Source organism: Triturus cristatus, chromosome 1_2, assembly GCF_964204655.1.
Source record: "Triturus cristatus chromosome 1_2, aTriCri1.1, whole genome shotgun sequence".
Classification (NCBI taxonomy): Eukaryota; Metazoa; Chordata; class Amphibia; order Caudata; family Salamandridae; genus Triturus; species Triturus cristatus.
In genome coordinates, this window is record NC_140580.1 from 862,983,084 (window position 1) to 863,004,015 (window position 20,932).

Genomic DNA, 20,932 nt, shown 5'->3' on the forward strand with positions numbered 1-20,932 from the left:
AAGGATCTGTCCAATGGAGACTGGATAAAGTCGAGGTATGCTTCCAATTTGCGAAAAGGCTTATGTTCGAAAAAAGCCTCGCTCAGCTTCCCCGACTTAGGATTGTTCAGCTCTCTTGTGTTTACCCAGCTCTAATAGGCCTTCTTAAGATCCTGCTTCGAAGGGGGTATCTGGGATTCCCAACAATCCTCATAGCCAATGGATTTCAATGTTTGTTTTATATGAGTAATCCATTTTAGCCTCCTCCCAGTGTCTGCTGCAATGAGATCATTTAAGCCTGCTGCATAGTTGGCAAGTTCTGGGATCCGTCGCAGTCTTGCCCAGAATAATAAAGGTCGTAACCGTGCAATATCCTGAATAGAATGTCTGCCTAGGTCATATAGCAAGGGTTTTAGAGGGGATGATGTTGGGACAGAGATGAGATTCCTCATGAACTTGTTCTCCGAGACAACCAGATCATGAATATTTTCGTAGCCCCAAATTTCTGCCCCATATATAGAGCTAGACAGTGCCTGGGCCTCATATACCACAAGAGCCGGTGCCACAGGTCGACTAGTAGAGAGATATTGTTCTCTTATACCTATACCACCTATATTTTCCATTGGCTTGTGTCATTGTCCTTCCTAAATGCTGGCTTCTGATTCGTAAATACGCTTCTAAGTCCCACCTTAGTACCGCCTTCTCTTTATTTGTAACCTCCCATGGCGACTGGCCCTTTTACTTTGGTTGTTACACAGTATGTGTTCTTAAGTATGTTAGTACTATTTTATTTATCTAGTTTCTTTTACTGCAGGCACGATGTGCTTTGTTTACATTCAGTCTGTGGTGCCTTCTTTACAACCCCGCCCTCCCTCTCGTTGTCCGTGCCTTCTTTATCCCCTCCCTCCCGTTGTCCGTGCCTTCTATATCCCCCACGCTCCCTCCCTCCTGTTGTCCGTGCCTTTTTTAACTTCCCCCTCCCGTTGTCCGTGCCTTGTTTACCTTGTCCATTCCTTCTTTACCCTCGCCCTTCCTCCCGTTGGCCGTGATACCTACCTTATCCCCGCCCTCCCTCCTGTTGTCCGTGATGCCTACCTATTGGCTATGCCAGTGCTTAAAAAAAAAATGTGTATGCAAAATAGTAGCGGCCGTGCGTCTCGCTGCAACTCGTTTTAATGTTTTTTTTATTTACATGCTAAATAATTGCGGATGCGTGCAACGATACGCACGGCTCACCCAACTCGAAACAAGAATTTGCAATGCAATAGGTCTCGCATTTACGTGAGTTTGAGCTATTGGCATTGTAAATGACAATGCCTTTTAGTTATGTTTTGGTTTTTAAAACATAAATAAAAGGCATTGTCATTTACAATGCCAATAGCTTAAACTCGCGAAAATGCGCAAACTATTGCACTGCAAATGCTTGTTGGTTTTCCCCCAGAAAATTGAGGACCTCTCTCCTTCTCGACCGACAGCTTTTTTGCACTTTCTAGCCCTGATCCTATTTTCCCTACACCCATTGCTTTTTGTGTGCTATTTTATTTCCACTTTCCACTGCCACTCTTTTCCTCTGGTCCTTCGTTTACATTAGCGATAGATCTCGAAAATAGACTATTCTACATGTTTTTTTGTTTCCACTTTATCTTTTTCCTAGTCTTGTTGTATTTATTTATTTGTTCTTACAATCCCTCTTATTTTATGAGTTGTAAGAAGTTTTAAAAGTTTTTTATATATATTCGATCTGAAAAATTGATTTTCCTCATATTAGCAATTATTTAAAATAGAGATTCACCAGCCTGGGCTCATCAAAATGGTGCGCTCCATTTTAGAAATTCCTTCAAATTAAGTAGTACCTCATGTACCTGCATGTTAGGGCATTCCGAAGATGTGTCCCGTACCTATTGCTCAAATTATTATTATTGTTAGATGAGGGAATCTGGAGTTTCCCTTTCTGGTCTGTAAAACGTCATCAGTCCTTTTGAGGTTGTAATCATGTTCTTTCTTTTCTTTCCCTATTTAGCTGTGAACTCTTGCTCTGTCAGCAATGGAGGTTGTGAACATGACTGTGTCCAGCTCACGTCTGCCCACTACCAGTGCCGGTGTCGGCAGAACTACCAGCTACGGAGTGATGGCAAGCACTGCGATCGTAAGTAGTCACAGAAGTTTCTGGTCCATTTGGCTCTTTGCTATTTCTTGCTTGTTTATTATGTTGTTTTATGTTATGAGGCATTTTGCTTTCAAACTGTATCTATGATTCCAAGCGCTCTCGGTAAGCAGAGTTCAATGGAGCCTTAGAGGCCACCGTAGCGGCTCAAAGGAGCGGGCCTTTAGTGGCTGATAGAGCCTACTACGGAGGGCTCTAAGCCTATTAGAACATTCCACCCCTAGAGGGCAGAATGTACTAATTTGTAAAACAAATACCTCACGGATCCCGAGGGGAGTAGAAATCACCTTGGACTCCGTGAAGCCTTTGTTCACAGCTGTTGCTGTGAACAATCATTGGAATGTTGATGTTCCAGGCTACTACCGGCCATTAGAAGCCCCAAGCACTCCATTGTTTTCAATGGAGAGCTCAACATTCCAGTGTTCTAATACAAATAATAGCCTTTGGATGAATGGTCGCAGTAGTGTTTAATTTAAGCTGGTTTTTGCAGGTGGGCTACACAGCCACTCATTTTTGGGGGCTGTTGGAAACAGCTCCACTCCCACTCCGCAGGGTGGTGGTGGAGCTCTTCCGGACACACTGTGGTAGCTTGGCTCGAGTGGTCAGGAAACAGGCGCAGTGCTAAGCATACAATATACCCATACAATAACCATGCGTGCATCCGTTCCAAAAACGACTCTACACCGTAAAAATTTATGAAAATATTCTTTCTTTATCTTTTTCTCTTAGTTGCTGATTTGAAAAATAAATAGGTCAATCACAATATACAAGTTTCAATTAGCGCAGGTCAAATAAATATTGGCTGTTTGATGAAATAAATAGGGGTGATCATAAATAACAGGGCATAAATACAAGTGCAATATATACAGACAATTAAATACTTTGAGGCAATAAATACTGTACCAATAAATATTGTACACCAACAAGTCCTGTGGACCTATAAATATAGTGCAGCAATAAATAGATAAAAATTCAATAAATACAGTATCCCCAATAAATAATTACAAGTATACAGCACCCCTCATATAATCAGATGACACTTCACTTCTTAAGGGCTGATTTGGCCCAGGCACAGCTTGTAGGGTTGTGGAAGGCTTGAGGGGTACTACTCCCTGGCTGAGGCAAGGCTGAGGCCTAAACTGAGGTAGATCAAAGGGGGAATACCAATGCCCTGGCTTTCCTTCTCCACACCTTCTCTAGGTTAGTCCCAGTTCACCCCAGGCACAGTCAGGTTGGTTTCAGCACCTCCCTAGCCCCTTAGAGTAGTCTCTCAGGTCTCCACAGGGCCTTAGGCGCCCTCTACTCCACTTACTGCCCTTTTTCTGATGTTCCGACGCCGCTGGAGTCGGGTCGACGCCGTGAGGCGGTTCCGGTTCGGTCTCGGCGGCCTCGGCACAGTGTCAGTTCTTTGACGACGCCGGTAGGCGGTTCCGGTCCGATGTCGGCGGCCTCGGTTCGATCTCTACCTCCGATTCGACGGCGTCGGGCAGTCTCCACTCGATGTCGACTTCGGGCGGCTCCGGTCCGATGGCGCACTCGGCTCCGATGACGTCGGCCGGCCTGGCCTCGATGTCGACTTCCGGCGACTCCGGGGTGCGATCCTCACCCCCGACCTCCGGTGCTCCTCCTCTCAGGTTCCGGGCGACTCCGGAGTGCGATCCTCACTCCCGACCTCCGGTGCTCCTCTACCTCGGTCTCCGACGACTCCGGAGGGCGGACTTCACTCCTCCGATGACGCCGCTCACTCGACCTCGGTTCACTTCCTCCTCGACCTCTGGTATTCCTCTCGACCTCCGTCGGCGCCCTATTACGACCTCAGGCGGCTCCGGGTACGACGTCTGCTACTTCAGTCAGCGCCGCTTCTCCACCTCGGGCTCCAGGTCTTCAGGCTACTCGACGCCAGACTCCAGGGAAACCAGTTTCCAGGTCAGAATCTTGCTGCTTTCTGCTTCTAAGGCCTGTTCCTGCTGTCCAGGTCCTTAGGTTGAGTTTTTCTGTCTTTTTCCCACACAGGGCTATAGGCTGGGATCCATCAGTAGGGACAAGTATCAAGGGTGGGTTTATGGACCCCACTCCAGGCACAAGTTTCCACCCCTGCTGCTTCACTCCTTCCTCCTTCACTGCTGTGCTCCTCTCTCTTCACCAGTCAGGTGCCAACTGCCAGCTCCAACTGCCAACTGCCTCTCTTATCCTCCCAACATTCTAAACGGTCTCCAACTGTCACAGAGTTCTGGAATCTCCTGGAATGTTCTGGAAGGTGCTGGTAGGTTCCAGTGGATGCTGGTGATGTCACAGGTGGCCACCATTTTGTGCTCCAGGCCCTCAGACAGAAGTTTCAGGGGTAGCTAAAATGGCTCCCTGAATCTGTAGCAACACGAAAAAGTCTGGTGGTTCCCAAAAAGGAAAAATTCAACCAGGGTTTGAGGCAAAAGTGGGACAAAATAAATAATGATGAGGAGGGACCACCCAAAGGGCTGACAGGTCTAACACGCGTCCCCCCCAGCTGAAAGTGGGGAGAGCTACCCAACCCCTTGGGAGTTCTCATCACCAAGGCGGAAATACCTTGAGAGACCGTCTGCATTGGCGTGGTCCACTCCAGGCCGATGTTCCACCTGAAAGTCCATCCCCTGTAGGGAAATAGACCACCTCAACAACTTGGGATTCTCCCCCTTCATTTGCATCAGCCAACGAAGGGGTCGGTGGTCGGTCTGAACCAGGAAGTGCGAGCCAAACAGGTATGGCCGCAACTTCTTCAGAGCCCATACCACTGCAAAGGCTTCACGCTCTATTGCACTCCACTTCTGTTCCCTGGGAAGTAGTCTCCTGGATAGGAAGACCACGGGTTGATCCAGGCCCTCTTCGTTGAGTTGCGATAACACTGCCCCAATGCCATGTTCTGATGCATCTGTCTGGACAATGAACTTCCTGGAAAAGTCTGGGGCCCTTAAGACCGGGGCCTCGCACATGGCTTTCTTCAATCTCTCAAAGGCTTGCTGACAAGCCTCCGTCCAGACTACCCGTCGAGGTTGTTTCTTGGACGTGAGCTCCGTGAGAGGGGCTACGATGGTACCGTACCCCTTCACGAAGCGGCGATAGTATCCCGTGAGGCCCAAAAATGCTCGGACCTCAGTCTGTGTCTTGGGGGGTTCCCAGGCCATGATGGCCTCGATCTTCGCCTGGAGAGGTTGCACCGTTCCCCTACCCACCAAGTGTCCAAGGTACACTACCGACCCCTGCCCGATCTGGCACTTGCTGGCCTTGATCGTCAATCCAGCTTGTCTCAGGGCCTGGAGAACAGCTTGCAGGTGACGCAAGTGATCCTCCCAGCTGTTACTGAAGACGGCTATGTCATCCAGATAAGCAGCAGAGAAACTCTCCATTCCGGTGAGGATCTGGTTTACCAGGCGCTGAAACGTGGCAGGTGCGTTCTTGAGCCCAAAGGGCATCACACAGAACTGGTAGTGGCCATTGGGCGTGGAGAAGGCTGACCTTTCCCTTGCTCCATCAGTCAAAGAGATCTGCCAGTACCCCGAAGTAAGGTCAAAGGTACTTAGATATTGGGCAGCTCCCAGCCGGTCAATCAATTCATCCGCCCTAGGGATCGGATGAGCATCAGTTTTTGTCACTGAATTCAGTCCCCGGTAGTCCACACAGAACCTCAGTTCTGGTTGGGCACCCGGTGGTGCAGCTTTCGGTACTAACACCACCGGACTGGACCAGGGGCTGCTAGAAGGTTCAATCACTCCTAGCTCCAGCATCTTAGTGACTTCACTATGAATGCTGGCCTTCACCTTGTCTGACATCCGGTAGATCTTGGACTTCACAGGTGGGCTGTCTCCTGTGTCCACGTCATGGACGCACAGGTGAGTCCTACCCGGGACAAGGGAGAACAACGCAGAGTACTGCCCCAGGGCCTGGCGACAGTCCTCCTGCTGTTCAGGAGTTAGAGATGGGGAGAGAATCACTCCCTCCACCGACCCATCCTTTTCTTGAGACGCAAACAGATCAGGGAGAGGCTCGCTTTCCACGTCCTCTCCTCCGTCAGTCACCATCATCAAGATGACTTCGGGCCTCTCGTGGTGGGGTTTGAGGCGGTTGGCATGCAGCACCCGCAGGGGCTGACGAGGGGTCTTCAGGTCCACCAAGTAGGTAGCCTTTCCCTTCTTCTCCAACACCTCAAAGGGTCCTGACCAGCGATCCTGGAGGGCACTAAGCTCTCCTGGTTCGATCACCCACACCTTCTGGCCAGGCTCCAACTCCACCGGGTGAGCGTTGTGGTCATACCACGCCTTCATTACTGCTTGGCTGGCTTCCAAGTTGTCAGAAGCTTGCTTCCACAACTTAGCCATTTGGCTCCGGAAGGCCAGCATGTAGCTCACCACATCCTGGGGGAGCTTTCTGGGAGTTCTTTCCCATCCGTCTCTCACCAGGTTAAGAGGTCCACGTACAGGGTGCCCATACAGAAGCTCGAAGGGGCTGAAGCCCACTCCCTTCTGTGGCACTTCCCTGTAAGAAAAAAGTAAACAGGGTAGGAGGACGTCCCATTTCCTCCGCAGGCTTTCAGGCAGACTTCTGATCATGCCTTTCAAGGTTTTGTTAAACCTCTCCACCAGACCATTGGTCTGGGGGTGGTAAGGAGTGGTGAACCGGTATGTCACTCCACACTCCTTCCACATTGCCCGCATATACGCTGACATGAAGTTGGTCCCCCTGTCGGACACAACTTCCTTGGGAAAACCCACTCGGGTAAAGATTCCCATCAGGGCCCTAGCCACAACAGGTGCTGTTATGGTCCTCAGAGGTATTGCCTCTGGGTACCGTGTGGCATGATCCACCAGAACCAGGATAAACCTGTGACCAGCTGTAGTCGGTGGATCTAATGGACCCACAATGTCGATGCCCACCCTTTCAAAGGGGGTGCTAACGACAGGAAGTGGTTCCAGGGGGGCTTTCAGCTTCACCCCTGTTTTCCCACTGGCTTGGCAAGACACACATGTCCGGCAGTAGGTATCGGACGACACTTTCATCTGAGGCCAATAAAAGTGTGGGACAAGACGGGCGAAGGTCTTGTCTTGCCCCAGGTGTCCTGCCAAGGGGATCTCGTGAGCCAACTCTAAAAGGAAGGCTCGATAACGTTGAGGAACTACCAAGGCTCGTGACGATCCATGTAGGGGTGCCTTGGGTTCACTGTAGAGGAGGCCATCCTCCCAGTAAACACTGTAGTTCCCTTCAACGTTCCCTGCTGCCTGGGCTTCGGCCTGTCGCCTCAGCCCCTCAAGGGTAGGGCACTCCCTCTGGCCCTGGCAGAATTCCTCCCTGGACGGGCCTCCCTCCACGTGCCACTCGGCCGGGATGGGTAGGTCCTCCAGGTTGGTAACGTCCCCCTCCGCAGACTCCTGGTCCACCACCTCCGGTGGCCTATCCGTCCTACGGGGTGGAGACGCCGAGGCAGGCTCCTCCTGTCCTCGGTTCTTCCCTTGACTGGCAGCTGGCTGGGCCTTTGTTCCAGGCTCCAGCCGGAATGAACTCCCTCTTCGGGTAGTCACGGACCTTGTGCTAACACAGGCCCAGTCAGGTGTACCCAGCATCTCGGTGTGAGTCCGGTATTCCACCTCCTTCCAAGCGTTGTGCTCCATGTCATTGCCCAGCAGACAATCGACTGGCACGGCAGGGCTTACGGCAACTCGAAGTGAACCTGCAACCCCCCCCCATTCAAAGGGAACCTCGGCCACTGGATAGTGACCTGTTCTGCCGTCAGCCATCGCGGCTGGGTGGAGTACATCGGGAATTACCTGCTCTGGAGACACCAGCTGGCTACGCACCATAGTCATACTGGCTCCTGTGTCTCTCAGAGCCTCCCCTCTTTGGCCGTTGATGGTGATCCACTGCCCATACTTTGCGGTATTTGCGGGCACCTGGATCTTAGGAACCATCTCCCGTTCTCCCAGGGACACTAAAGTGACACCCGCCCACTCCCTTCCCTTAGTTAAGGGCATCTCCTCCCCGAGCACTACACTAGCTACTCCGGGGGGCTTTCCTCCAGTGGGAGGGGGTGATCGTTTCTGACACTTCGGATCTCCTTTATAGTGTCCAACGCCACCGCACTCGTAGCAATGGACAACCCTTGGCTGCTGACTCTGGCCAGGATTAGGGTTTCTGGGTGGGTTAGCCTTAGAGGTGAATCCTGTTCCCTTCCCTTGGAAGTTATTTTGGGGGCCTTTGGAGAACTCCTTTTTCTTTTCCCCTCCCTCTTTCTTCTGGGGGGCGCCCTGTCCGGCCTTTTGAGTATCCCCTCCAGTCCCCCTTGTGGACACCCGGGTACTAGCCCAAATGTCCGCCTCCTCAGCAAGCTTCCGGGGACTGGTCAGCTTGCTATCCACCAGGTGTTGCCGCAGTTCAGGGAAACATTTCTCGAGTAGGTGTTCCTTCAATACTAGGTCAAACAGCTCCTCGTAGTTCCTTACTTCACTGCCCTGAATCCAACCTTCCAGTGCCTTCTTTGCATAGTCCAGGAAGTCCACCCAATTCTGTGTGCCCAGTTTGTGACTACCCCTGAACTTCTGTCTGTACTTTTCCGGAGTTAGTCCAAACTTCCTGATGAGCGCCAGTTTCATGGTGGGGTAGTGGGTTTGCTCTTCCTCTTCGAGGGCCAATAAAGCATCCCTACCAGCTGGAGGCATGTATTTGTACAATCCCCCCCCCCAATACTTCACTGGAACCCCATGGGCCCTCAATGAGACCTCATAGGCTGCGAGCCACTTGGCGATGTCGTCACCCGCCCCATAGCTCGCTACAATGTCCTTTGGCAGGTAAGGTTTGGATTCCCTGGTGGACTCTTGGATTTGGCTGCCACCATTGGGAACAGGTTGTGCCCCGATTCGCAAAATCTGAAGATCTATTTCTTTCAGGCGCAATTCATGGGCCATCCTCTGCTCCTCTTTCTCCTTTTCCAGCCTTGCTAAGTCCCATGTGAGCTGTCTCTTCTCTCTCCGGTCTGCTAACTCCACTTCGGATAAGCCCCCACTAGAGACAGTGCTGCCCTTCCTAGAAAGTGTCCTGGGCCCTGCGGACAGGTTCCCCACCTCAGGTTGGTACATCTCAGCCCCCTCGGGGTCAGGCTCTCCATCCCTGTCTTCTTCCTCAGCCTTGCTTTCCCTGCGTGCCTCCCCCCAAGCCCTTAAGCTGGTTTGGAGTGCACCCTTCTTTGCTCCTGGGGGACAGTACACCCCCTCTCGCTGGCAAAACTCCCTGAGTTGGGCCACAGTGTACGTGTCTAGATTTTCAAGAACAAACTCCATCTTGCCCACTCAGGTTAGAGGACAGGTTTTGTGTAGTAACAATGCAGGGGGGTACCTTTAGTAATACCTCCTCCCACCACCAGAGTAAATTTGGAAAAAACAAAAACCCACAATTTGGAAGGCCGCTGTGAGAAAACTCCCGGTGTAGGCCTATGGACTACCCACAGTTATTGTTGAGTATATGTAGGCACAGCTCTATCCCACCGCTGAACACCAATTTATGTTGGAAACAGCTCCACTCCCACTCCGCAGGGTGGTGGTGGAGCTCTTCCGGACACACTGTGGTAGCTTGGCTCGAGTGGTCAGGAAACAGGCGCAGTGCTAAGCATACAATATACCCATACAATAACCATGCGTGCATCCGTTCCAAAAACGACTCTACACCGTAAAAATTTATGAAAATATTCTTTCTTTATCTTTTTCTCTTAGTTGCTGATTTGAAAAATAAATAGGTCAATCACAATATACAAGTTTCAATTAGCGCAGGTCAAATAAATATTGGCTGTTTGATGAAATAAATAGGGGTGATCATAAATAACAGGGCATAAATACAAGTGCAATATATACAGACAATTAAATACTTTGAGGCAATAAATACTGTACCAATAAATATTGTACACCAACAAGTCCTGTGGACCTATAAATATAGTGCAGCAATAAATAGATAAAAATTCAATAAATACAGTATCCCCAATAAATAATTACAAGTATACAGCACCCCTCATATAATCAGATGACACTTCACTTCTTAAGGGCTGATTTGGCCCAGGCACAGCTTGTAGGGTTGTGGAAGGCTTGAGGGGTACTACTCCCTGGCTGAGGCAAGGCTGAGGCCTAAACTGAGGTAGATCAAAGGGGGGAATACCAATGCCCTGGCTTTCCTTCTCCACACCTTCTCTAGGTTAGTCCCAGTTCACCCCAGGCACAGTCAGGTTGGTTTCAGCACCTCCCTAGCCCCTTAGAGTAGTCTCTCAGGTCTCCACAGGGCCTTAGGCGCCCTCTACTCCACTTACTGCCCTTTTTCTGATGTTCCGACGCCGCTGGAGTCGGGTCGACGCCGTGAGGCGGTTCCGGTTCGGTCTCGGCGGCCTCGGCACAGTGTCAGTTCTTTGACGACGCCGGTAGGCGGTTCCGGTCCGATGTCGGCGGCCTCGGTTCGATCTCTACCTCCGATTCGACGGCGTCGGGCAGTCTCCACTCGATGTCGACTTCGGGCGGCTCCGGTCCGATGGCGCACTCGGCTCCGATGACGTCGGCCGGCCTGGCCTCGATGTCGACTTCCGGCGACTCCGGGGTGCGATCCTCACCCCCGACCTCCGGTGCTCCTCCTCTCAGGTTCCGGGCGACTCCGGAGTGCGATCCTCACTCCCGACCTCCGGTGCTCCTCTACCTCGGTCTCCGACGACTCCGGAGGGCGGACTTCACTCCTCCGATGACGCCGCTCACTCGACCTCGGTTCACTTCCTCCTCGACCTCTGGTATTCCTCTCGACCTCCGTCTGCGCCCTATTACGACCTCAGGCGGCTCCGGGTACGACGTCTGCTACTTCAGTCAGCGCCGCTTCTCCACCTCGGGCTCCAGGTCTTCAGGCTACTCGACGCCAGACTCCAGGGAAACCAGTTTCCAGGTCAGAATCTTGCTGCTTTCTGCTTCTAAGGCCTGTTCCTGCTGTCCAGGTCCTTAGGTTGAGTTTTTCTGTCTTTTTCCCACACAGGGCTATAGGCTGGGATCCATCAGTAGGGACAAGTATCAAGGGTGGGTTTATGGACCCCACTCCAGGCACAAGTTTCCACCCCTGCTGCTTCACTCCTTCCTCCTTCACTGCTGTGCTCCTCTCTCTTCACCAGTCAGGTGCCAACTGCCAGCTCCAACTGCCAACTGCCTCTCTTATCCTCCCAACATTCTAAACGGTCTCCAACTGTCACAGAGTTCTGGAATCTCCTGGAATGTTCTGGAAGGTGCTGGTAGGTTCCAGTGGATGCTGGTGATGTCACAGGTGGCCACCATTTTGTGCTCCAGGCCCTCAGACAGAAGTTTCAGGGGTAGCTAAAATGGCTCCCTGAATCTGTAGCAACACGAAAAAGTCTGGTGGTTCCCAAAAAGGAAAAATTCAACCAGGGTTTGAGGCAAAAGTGGGACAAAATAAATAATGATGAGGAGGGACCACCCAAAGGGCTGACAGGTCTAACAGGGGCCAATATATATTTTTTCCTTAACAGACTCTAAACTAAAAGACAGAGAGAAAAACAGGAGAAGGAGAAAGAAAGCAAAGAGAGAGATGGAAAATAACTGTGGAAAAAGTGTGAAAGCACCTATTAAAAAGAACCTGCAAGAGTGCTCTAAAGAGGCAAGGAGTGGTGATAGTGGTGGAGTAAGAGGCATGAGGTGCAATCAAGACTGCGGAGCCTCTGTATGTGACACTCTGACCTGCAACAGTATCTGCCACCGACTTCTGTGCAAAACTTTGGGCCTGGTACTGGTACTTTTTTTTTTACAAATTACTCAGTGGATTACAAAAGCAAAAAAGGCGAGCTCAAAAGCATGGACGTCATTTGAGGGTAGTCAGCGATCGCAGCTGTGACTTCCCGCTTGCTCCCTGCTACTCCTGGTACTTCATTTGTAACCCCTGGCTTCAGAGGATGCAAACGTTTTGCCCCCCTCTGAGGGCAAGGGTCACAAAGAAAGTGCCAGGAGTAACAGGGAGCAAGCTAAAGGTCACAGCTGCGACCCCTGACGTCCTGCAGATGACGTCCATGTAAACCAACTGGGTATTACCAGAGATATCGGCCTAAAGGGCAGGACAGCAGGATTCCACCGATATGTGGGACTAGAGAGGTGGACTAGGGAGATAGGTCAGGTACATACCAAGCAGAGACCAGGAACAAACTGGATATGCAGGGACAGGGTGAGGAGAATCGTTTGTAGAAAAAAGGGGCAAGAGGAAAGACCCAACAAGTAGGAAATGGGCAGGGTTCTTGAGTAGGACACAGCAGGAAATTCACCCGGTAAGAGGCAAGTATTTATTTGGGAAGGGGAGAAAGGCGAGGGTGAGGAATAAGATTCAACAGTTAAAAAATAGAAATGAGAGAGTAGTTGTGTGGGAACTAGTTAAAGTGGAAAGAGGGCATGGAGGAAATGGTACAGGAAAATTTGGGAAAAGGATGGCGAGCTGGGAATTGATTAGCAGCGTTGTTGTTCATTGCCTTTATTTGGCTTATTTCCGTTAAAAATACTGCTGCAGAAGAAAAGAGCAAACAAAGTACACGAATGAACCTCTTTGATTGGTGTTGTGTCCTGCGAGACACGTTCTAGTGTGTCGACAGACACAGAGTTGGCAGCCACTCCCCTAGGGGAGTGGGCACACTTGCACCCCCACATGCATCCCTCACAGGCATCACGAGTGACATGAGCCTGTCAATAAAAGGGCCCGGGTGCACGTGCTCAAGGCCAGTGATTGCACCATAGTATGGAGTGTCTGTGTCCATCCTTTTTGGTACCATGGGGGCCTGAGGCCCAACACCACAATTGGCTCACTGCACACACACCAAAAGAATTATTACAGTGGTTGAATCAGTGCTTCGTTCTCAATTCAGACTAGGCGATTGGCTCTCTCCATTATTATTTTCTGAATCTTACAGCGTGACTGGCTTATTGTAGGTATAATGATGGTGTTATGAAACAAAACTGGTTGTTTTGGATAGTAAGGACATCCTCAGCAGCAGTTTGCAACTTTTAACCAGAATTGAGAAATATGATGTTCCTTAAATCTATAACAGACAGCTCATACCTGGAGCATTTTTGGTACTGATGCACACAGCGGTTTGGTGCGTCACCACAGTAGTTGATGATAGTCACCTTGGCTGACTATGAAGAGTGGGCATCACAAATACCTAAAAAACATGCAGTTTTCGCAATAAATACCATCTTAAGAAAATATTCACAAAAAAGCAAATAAGAATACAAGGCAGAAAAAAATCAGATATTCTTTGACGTAATGTGGGTGGCCTGTAGGAAAGAAGCCTAAACGTGGACTACAATTTCTAGGGTTATGGCCCAATGGCTGGGAGTTTCCGGTTATATGAAATGAAAATAAAATGTGTGCCTTTCAAAGATTTGACACACAAAAAACTCGGAATTCCACCAATCATAAAATGTTTTCACCATCAGTTGAGAGAAAAATGCACTCTGGTAAAATCATCATTGTGGCCCAAAATATATAGTGAAAGAACGGCCGGTTGAAAGGGCGACCGGTTGGGAGGCCTGGAATGTCGACCTTCCCTCCCCACCATGCCCCCAGGAGGCAGGCCGCCTCTGGCCGTGCGTGTGCTGCTTGCTTCTAACCTTCATTCGGGCCCTAGGGGGCAGTAGCTCATCCGGGCCCGCCTCGCGCTCTGCAGAGAGGAAGTGAAAAATACACCTCCCGCCGAGTGGGATTTAGTCCTAGCCTCTAGTTTCATAACCGGCGCGAGCCTGAATAAATGACTGCATTGCTAATGTGAATAAATGACTGCATTACTAATGACTTCTGCAGCGCGTCCGATGACAAAGGGGATTTTGGAGGTTGAAGGCCAAGCACAAACAGCAATTAACACTGTGCAAAATGACTTCCTCTTGGCAGCGAAAGAGCTGCCATACATGTGAAACTATAATGAGACTTTTTATCCTCCGAGTAATAAAAAAAAGTTAATTTTAATAAATGTATTAAGCTGGGACTATTGTCTAATTATAAAGACGAAATTCCCCGAATATTCCAATACCCATTTATTTCGAAACAGTTACTGGAGTGTCTAGATTATAGAACTACTATTGTTTTGCAAACAACACTGGGGCTATTAAACAAAAGTAACTTACAATTGTGAGTAAGTTACCAGGGGCGGCTCTTCCACTAGGGAGGAGGAGCATCGCCTCACTGATTTCTCGATGTGCAAGAAAGCCAAAACATAAAATGGTAATAACTTTTAGTTATTGCCATTTTATGTTTACTTTGTGCATTGTGGGCGGGCGGGTGGGCGGGGCTGCTCTGCTGTTTGAGCAGGGCAGGGGAACAGAGGTTTGTCCACTGTGTGCAAAGACTGTTTGGTCGGTCGGCCCTCTCGGGCCGCCCAAACCAGTCATGCACACTCTGTCCTTCTCCAACATGCCCACCCCATTAGCCCCTGGCTGGGCGTCGTCCTGATCAATCACAACGCTGCAGTGTTGCAATTGGCTTAGGGGAGGGAGCCTGGCTGCCTGCTTCCTGTTCCTGTCGGAGGCAGGAAAGCAGGAGAGCAAAAGCAGTGAAGATGCGGGACCTGGTGGATCCCTCTTCCCCGCGCGACCCCCCATCCCAACGCCGTGACCGCCCCCCCCCCCCCTGGCTCACCACACTCAAGCCATGCCACCCGCTACTGTAAGTTACATGTGTATGTTATTTACCCTTACACTTTTGAGTACGTTTACTACTTTTACCATTAACGGGCCTGATTTACTAACTGCATTTGGCGTATGCTTTGTAGTGGTACAATAGTACTACAAAACAGACTACTAAAAGCTATTCATAAATTGCACTAGTAGTAAGTCCAGTACCACACGGCCAACCACTGGTACTGCAACACCCTCCAATGGAGGTCAGGACTTAAAATAAAACCATATAGTAATTATGGTTAAATTAACTTCAATGGCTTTAAATAGTTAAAAATAGAAATACATTTAATTTATTGTTAGAAAATATCTAAAATAATGCATATTCATTAATTAATTCTGAGATATTAAACCTACCTTTATCAATTTAAATATTAATGTAATGTTTTTTGTTTATGAAAATATAATTCAATTACGTTTAGTTAATTCTATATATCAATTTTAATAGTTATTAAGTCATAACATTTCTGAAAAATAATGTTAATTTAATTGAATTTACTTTGATTAATTAAAGAATAAATGAAACATAAAATTAATAGTTCTGTACCATTCTTTCTTCTATTCTACATTTAAAAGAATACAAAATAATATACATTAGTACTTAGCATTAAATAATTTAAATATTTGTTTGAGTTAAATAAACTTTCTAAAATTATCCTAGACTTTACCAGAAGGAGACTACAAAGTAAGGGTGGAGATTGCTGTTTGGTAAAGTATAGGGAAAATTTAAAACATTTATTTAACTGACAAAAATATTGAATATATTTTTATGTTCCATATTTATGTACATTTATTTAATAAATTAATTTTTAATGCAGAACAAAAGCACAACATGATACATCACTATTATCTTTATTTTAAAAATATTCTTTAATTAATTGTTATTTAATTAAGTTAAACATATTTTATTGAAGTTGAAAGAATATGTTCTACATTTAAAATGAATATGCTTAACTAACTTTAATGTTTAACATAAAAATATTTTGGCTTATTAGTTTCAAGTGTAGTAGTACATTTCCCTACACCTTACAATAAGTAGATCTCTGCCCTGGTGGCAAATATGTTTTTTTAAATACATTTTTAACATTCAATTATATTTATGTATACTTTTAAATAGTTTAAATAATTTGATTTCATTTAACATTATTTCCTATGGTGTTTTATTCTAAGTAACTACCTCCATTTTTAGGTCTTGGCTAGACAGCGCATAAGCTGTCTCTTTGAGCTATTTTGCTTACAGACAGTGGGCTTGCAGCCTGTCCATAGCTTTATCATTGGTCTGCTTCAGTGTCACTCTAATTTCCTTCATTCGGATTTCCGAAGGCATGCTTATGTCTTGTCCTATCCTTGTGATTGGTCCTCTCCTGGAACATGGACCTAGTACTTGTGTCCATCCACTGCCTTCGTTTTGGAGCTACTTTTTTTCTCTGTGTTCAAGCACTCCAAGGGAGAGCTTGTGTTTTCACTCCTTCTCCCATATATCAATGCCAGTAGTGCAGGCCGAATTTTACAGACAGCCTCACGCCCCATCCCTTTTGTATATTTCCTCTGCTGTCCTACCACACCAGCTTTACAGGCTACACACTCCTTCCCAAGCACCCCAGCCATAAAACACCTGGACTATTACCCCATATCCCCTGAAGCTCGAGTTTGCTACAATTGGGCACCTGCTCTGTTGCCCGTTTTCACTGCAGCGTGTTAGCGCATTAAACATGGAGCCGTCGCCCATCTCAAACACCACTTCTTAGTCAAACTCCGCAGACATTGCTCTCCGCCATGGCAATCCGCTGTACATCAGGAAATGTAGTCGTGCAGAGCCCAGAATTTGAGCATCTGCAAACCATGCATGTTGTCCAGCTAAAACTACATCTCCCAAAAGCACGCCGGTGCCAGACTCCCTACTGCAGCAGAGCATTCCTTGGTGGGACACAGGAGCAGGTGGCTCAATGAGAAAATAATTGTCTCTGCCCTGTTGTTAGTGTGTCTTCCCTCCCCTCCCACAGACTGGTCTCTTCTACACTGAGGGGCAGATCTTTTTATTATGAAATGCTTCTCCCCATGTGCTGTCCAGTAGGCGATTCTTTTTGCTTCGCTATTATTAAAGCTGTACATTGTCACCTACCCAGCAGTTTTGCTTTCTCTAGGAGGAGGATACTTGTGGGCACCACAGAGTCCCCTTTGTCATGTTCCATCTGCACTTCATTAGCGCTGCATTGTAACAAGGACAGTGGCAGGGCCCCAATGCAAGTAGCAACAACATGTGTACCTATTCCCTGCTTTAGCAGTAAACTGCACCAATTGATGTGTAATGTGTCCCTCAAACTCCACTGCTTCAGTGCCACTGGGCTTGTTTGATTTTTGCAGTTTTGCAGTGTTGCAGTTTGAGAACTTGACCCGAAGGTATCTGAGTGCTTTATATGAGCACCAGTTACATTAGACAAGCACCCATTCATTTGTAGTTCTCGGCTTTATCCACGGCTAGACAGCACAGCACTATCTCTTCGAGACATTTTGTTTACACACAGTGGGCGTACAGCCCACCCATAGCTTTATCATTGGTTTGCTTCACCGCCACTCTCCTTTCCCCCATTCCGGTTTGTGAAGGCATGCCTATGATGCTGCTATACAACATTGCTTAAAGACATTGACATTGTCAAAGCTAATAGCCCTTGCATTACAAAGAGCTATTGGCTTTTCCAATGCTTGTTTTGTACAGGAGGGTGTTGCAGTACCAATGGTTAGGTTATGTTATGTTAAATGTTCTTCTAAGGCGCTCGAATAACAAAAAGGCGTTTTGGCGCTGGCTGAGATAACAGGAAACAAAGAGGCCCAGTATATAGCAATTAGCAAGAAGAGAAAAGCCATGTCTTCAAGGCTTTCCTAAAAGCCAAAAGGTTAGGCATGGCTTTGATATACATGGGAAGGGCATTACAGGCTTTCGATGCTCCAGAAAACAAAGCTTGTGCCATCCCAGTTCACACACTTCAATCTGGGGACTACAACCAGTTTGGCGGAGGCTAAGTGTAGTGACCTGCCTGGTGTATACCAGTTAAAACTCTTCCTCAAAAAATCGTGTCCTTGCTCGTGCAGTGCTTTGTACACAATACACAGTGCTTTTAAAGTGACCATCTGTCTAACAGGGAGACAATGGAGTTTCTTCACAAATTTGGAGACCAACTTGTGAACTTTGTAAAGCACACAGGTTTCAGCATTCTCCAGGATCTGCAGCTTATTAAGAACATGCTGGTGCACGTTCAAAAACAGCCTGTTACACTAATTGATCTTCAACAGAACCAGTAAAGTGACCACCGTTTTCCGCAGCTGAGCCGGAATAAAGCAAAGGATCTGCTTAATCATTTTAAGAGTAAAGAAGGCAACAATGTAGTACAGTTTATCATTTAGGAGAAATCCCAGATTTTTCGAAGATCTGGTAGGAGAAGGAAGTGAACCTAGCTCATACAGCCACCATTCAGGGGACCAAAAGGAAGGCTGGACCCCAAACAGCAACATCCCCGTCTTTCCAGAGGTTGGACATGTATGGTGCTGGACATGCTCTGAGCTGAAGTACATTTAATTCTATTTTGGGTAATTTTTTATTCATATTTTCTATAGAACTGCAGCTTATGAATTACTCTTTTATGGTGGTTGCATGTCCCTCTGTACAGCCCTCCATAGCCATTGCAAAACCAGGCCTAGGTGGTGTGCTTCGCTCCGTTCGCAGAGTTTGCGGAGTTTTCTGCACTCCGCGGAGATCGCAGAGTGCAGAAAACTCCACTTCACGATGTACAGCTGAGTTTTTTCCACCCTTGCAATCGTGAACGGTAAGTTTGCGATTGTGAATGGTAGTTCCCGAGCGTGAGCTGCCGCTCGGGTATAATTTCTACCCGAGCGGCAGGAATGCCACTACAAACTGCAGTTCGCACCACACTCCGCCACTTGTGGAAGTTCCCAGAGTTTTTTTTGTAACTTTGCTGAGTTCAGTGTAGCGAAACTCCCCGAACTACACCCAGGCCTGCCCAAAAGCCCTCCTTACTGCACCATAAAGCCTCCACGTTTAGCAGTAAGTATGTCCCTTTTCCCAGCCACTCCCCTGGTCCCTCCCTCATTTAATACTAAGGGGCCGATTATAATCTCGTCCGGAAAGCATTCCTACCGAATCGGTCCCAGAATGCTTTACGGATGACTCTTTTCGGGTGAGTCTGAAAGAGCAATTTGGATGTATCCGGATGCTTCCAGATATGATTTGGTCTGACTCCCATTGACTTCAATTGGAGCCTTTGTTCCGAAGGAGAACATATGCTCCCATTGAAGTAAGGGGGGCTGGGGAAAACCTTGCCCCCTGTGGCAGGCACCCAATGGGGTTTTCCACACTGTGCATGATTGGAAAGAGGAGTTCCATGGGTACCCCCACTGGCCCGATTTGGAGGACCCCGAGTGATGGGGGGCCTGCTACAGGCCCCCAAAGACAGATTCCGGCAGCCGATTCAGTTCAGAGAAACCGAATCGGAACAGCTGTCCGAATCGGTCATCGTTATCGCTCGCTCAGGAACTGAGTCCATAGAGCTGTACGATTCGGCTCCGAAAGACTCAACCTGTCCGAATGCCTTTCGGAACCGATTTGAACAGCCGTACCGGTTTCCGGGCATCATAATCGGTCGTTCAAAACTGTGTACGATTCGGTCGGCAACAAGGGTTCCGAATCGGATTCGCCAAACACGAATCCGATTTGGAGCCCTTCCGAACGAATCGTAATCAGCCCCTAAGTAGTAAACCTACATTTTTTAGGATCTCCTCTTAAAAAAGATGGACGAGGTGATGGTGGAGATTTACACTAGTAGGTTTGTGAATTGCATTTTGTACTAAATAACTAGTACTACTGCATTGCTACTTTATACACTGCAAAATGTAGTTTGTGAATCGAGCCCTTTGTGCATAAACACACAAACATTATTTAAGCATTTTTTTGTACAGAGTGCTTTTTATACTGCTTATGTTTTTTTTTTATTTACATTTAAACACTCCTTCTGTACTAATCCCATATTTATTCTATGTGCGTCTTTCTTTAATGAAGAAAAAGTATTTATCTATGTTTACTGGGGCAGGTGTACACAGTTGTAAATAAAATAGAGAACTTCTAACAGTAGTGAAATAATGACTTTGTACAAATTAAATTCATTTGATGGAATTGAATTAGAACATAGACACCTGTAAAACAAGCATTGGCAAAGCAATTAGGTTTGGCCTGGGAAAGCGTACAAGGTTTTTTATTTATTTATTTCCACAATTTTTATTTTTTTTAATTAGTGTACCAGTGGTGAGGCACAACAGCCCTGGCAGATTTCAAAGGGGTATTATGGTTCTATTAGCATCACTCACCAAATAAAAGGACAGATAGAAGAACCCCTGAACCAGATAAAGATAAGTTGGTCACACGATTATCATTTGGTCTGTACGAAAGATGGAAAATAATCCTTCTGTACATTGGCAACTGTTGAGGATAAGATCAAGTTTCAAAATGAAAGGGACAGTGCATTTACTCTTTTTGAAATATATTGAAAAAGGCCTAACTTAGGGGCTGAATACGATGTCGGACGGAAAGCCTCCTCCCGACAGTCGGAATCTCCTAAACCATGTCAGAACCCTTCCGACTAACTCGGTTGGTTTACAATCCGATCAACCGATTACGATGTTCGAGGTCGGTTTGTAAACCGCATGGTCTTTCTAAATCGGTTCCGACTAGCTGTTGGAAAATCCGTGTCGGTCGGACCCCCATCAATTAGCTCTACGTTTCCGAACTGAGCGATTACGATGCCGGTATCTAACAGCATTTCCAGGTCGGCCTGTCTGACATGAAAAGACTGTCGTTAAGTGACTTTTGGGGCCCTAGCAGGGCCCCCTTCATCCTGTGGCCTCCGGTTGGGGGCAAAGGGGATACCTAAAGGACCCCCTGTACAAACCTGTACTGTGTGGCAGACACCATGGGGTGCCTGCAACAGGTTGCATGGTTTTCTGCTCACCCCCATTTCCCCATATGAGTCAATGGGAATCCGACCGAACATTGTAATCAGCCCCTTACTTGGTTCAGGAAATG

General features: G+C 47.7%; 1 protein-coding gene across 2 annotated transcripts in view; it reads left to right on the forward strand.

Moving 5' to 3' along the window:
• MEGF6 (multiple EGF like domains 6) overlaps positions 1-20,932 on the forward strand; it is a 1,140,767-nt gene that overhangs the window by 944,897 nt on the left and 174,938 nt on the right. For both annotated transcript variants that reach the window (XM_085609125.1, XM_085609129.1), the window contains one exon: positions 2,000-2,125. In XM_085609125.1, coding sequence (XP_085465251.1) covers positions 2,000-2,125 — 126 coding nt within the window. The remainder of the gene's footprint in view (positions 1-1,999; positions 2,126-20,932) is intronic.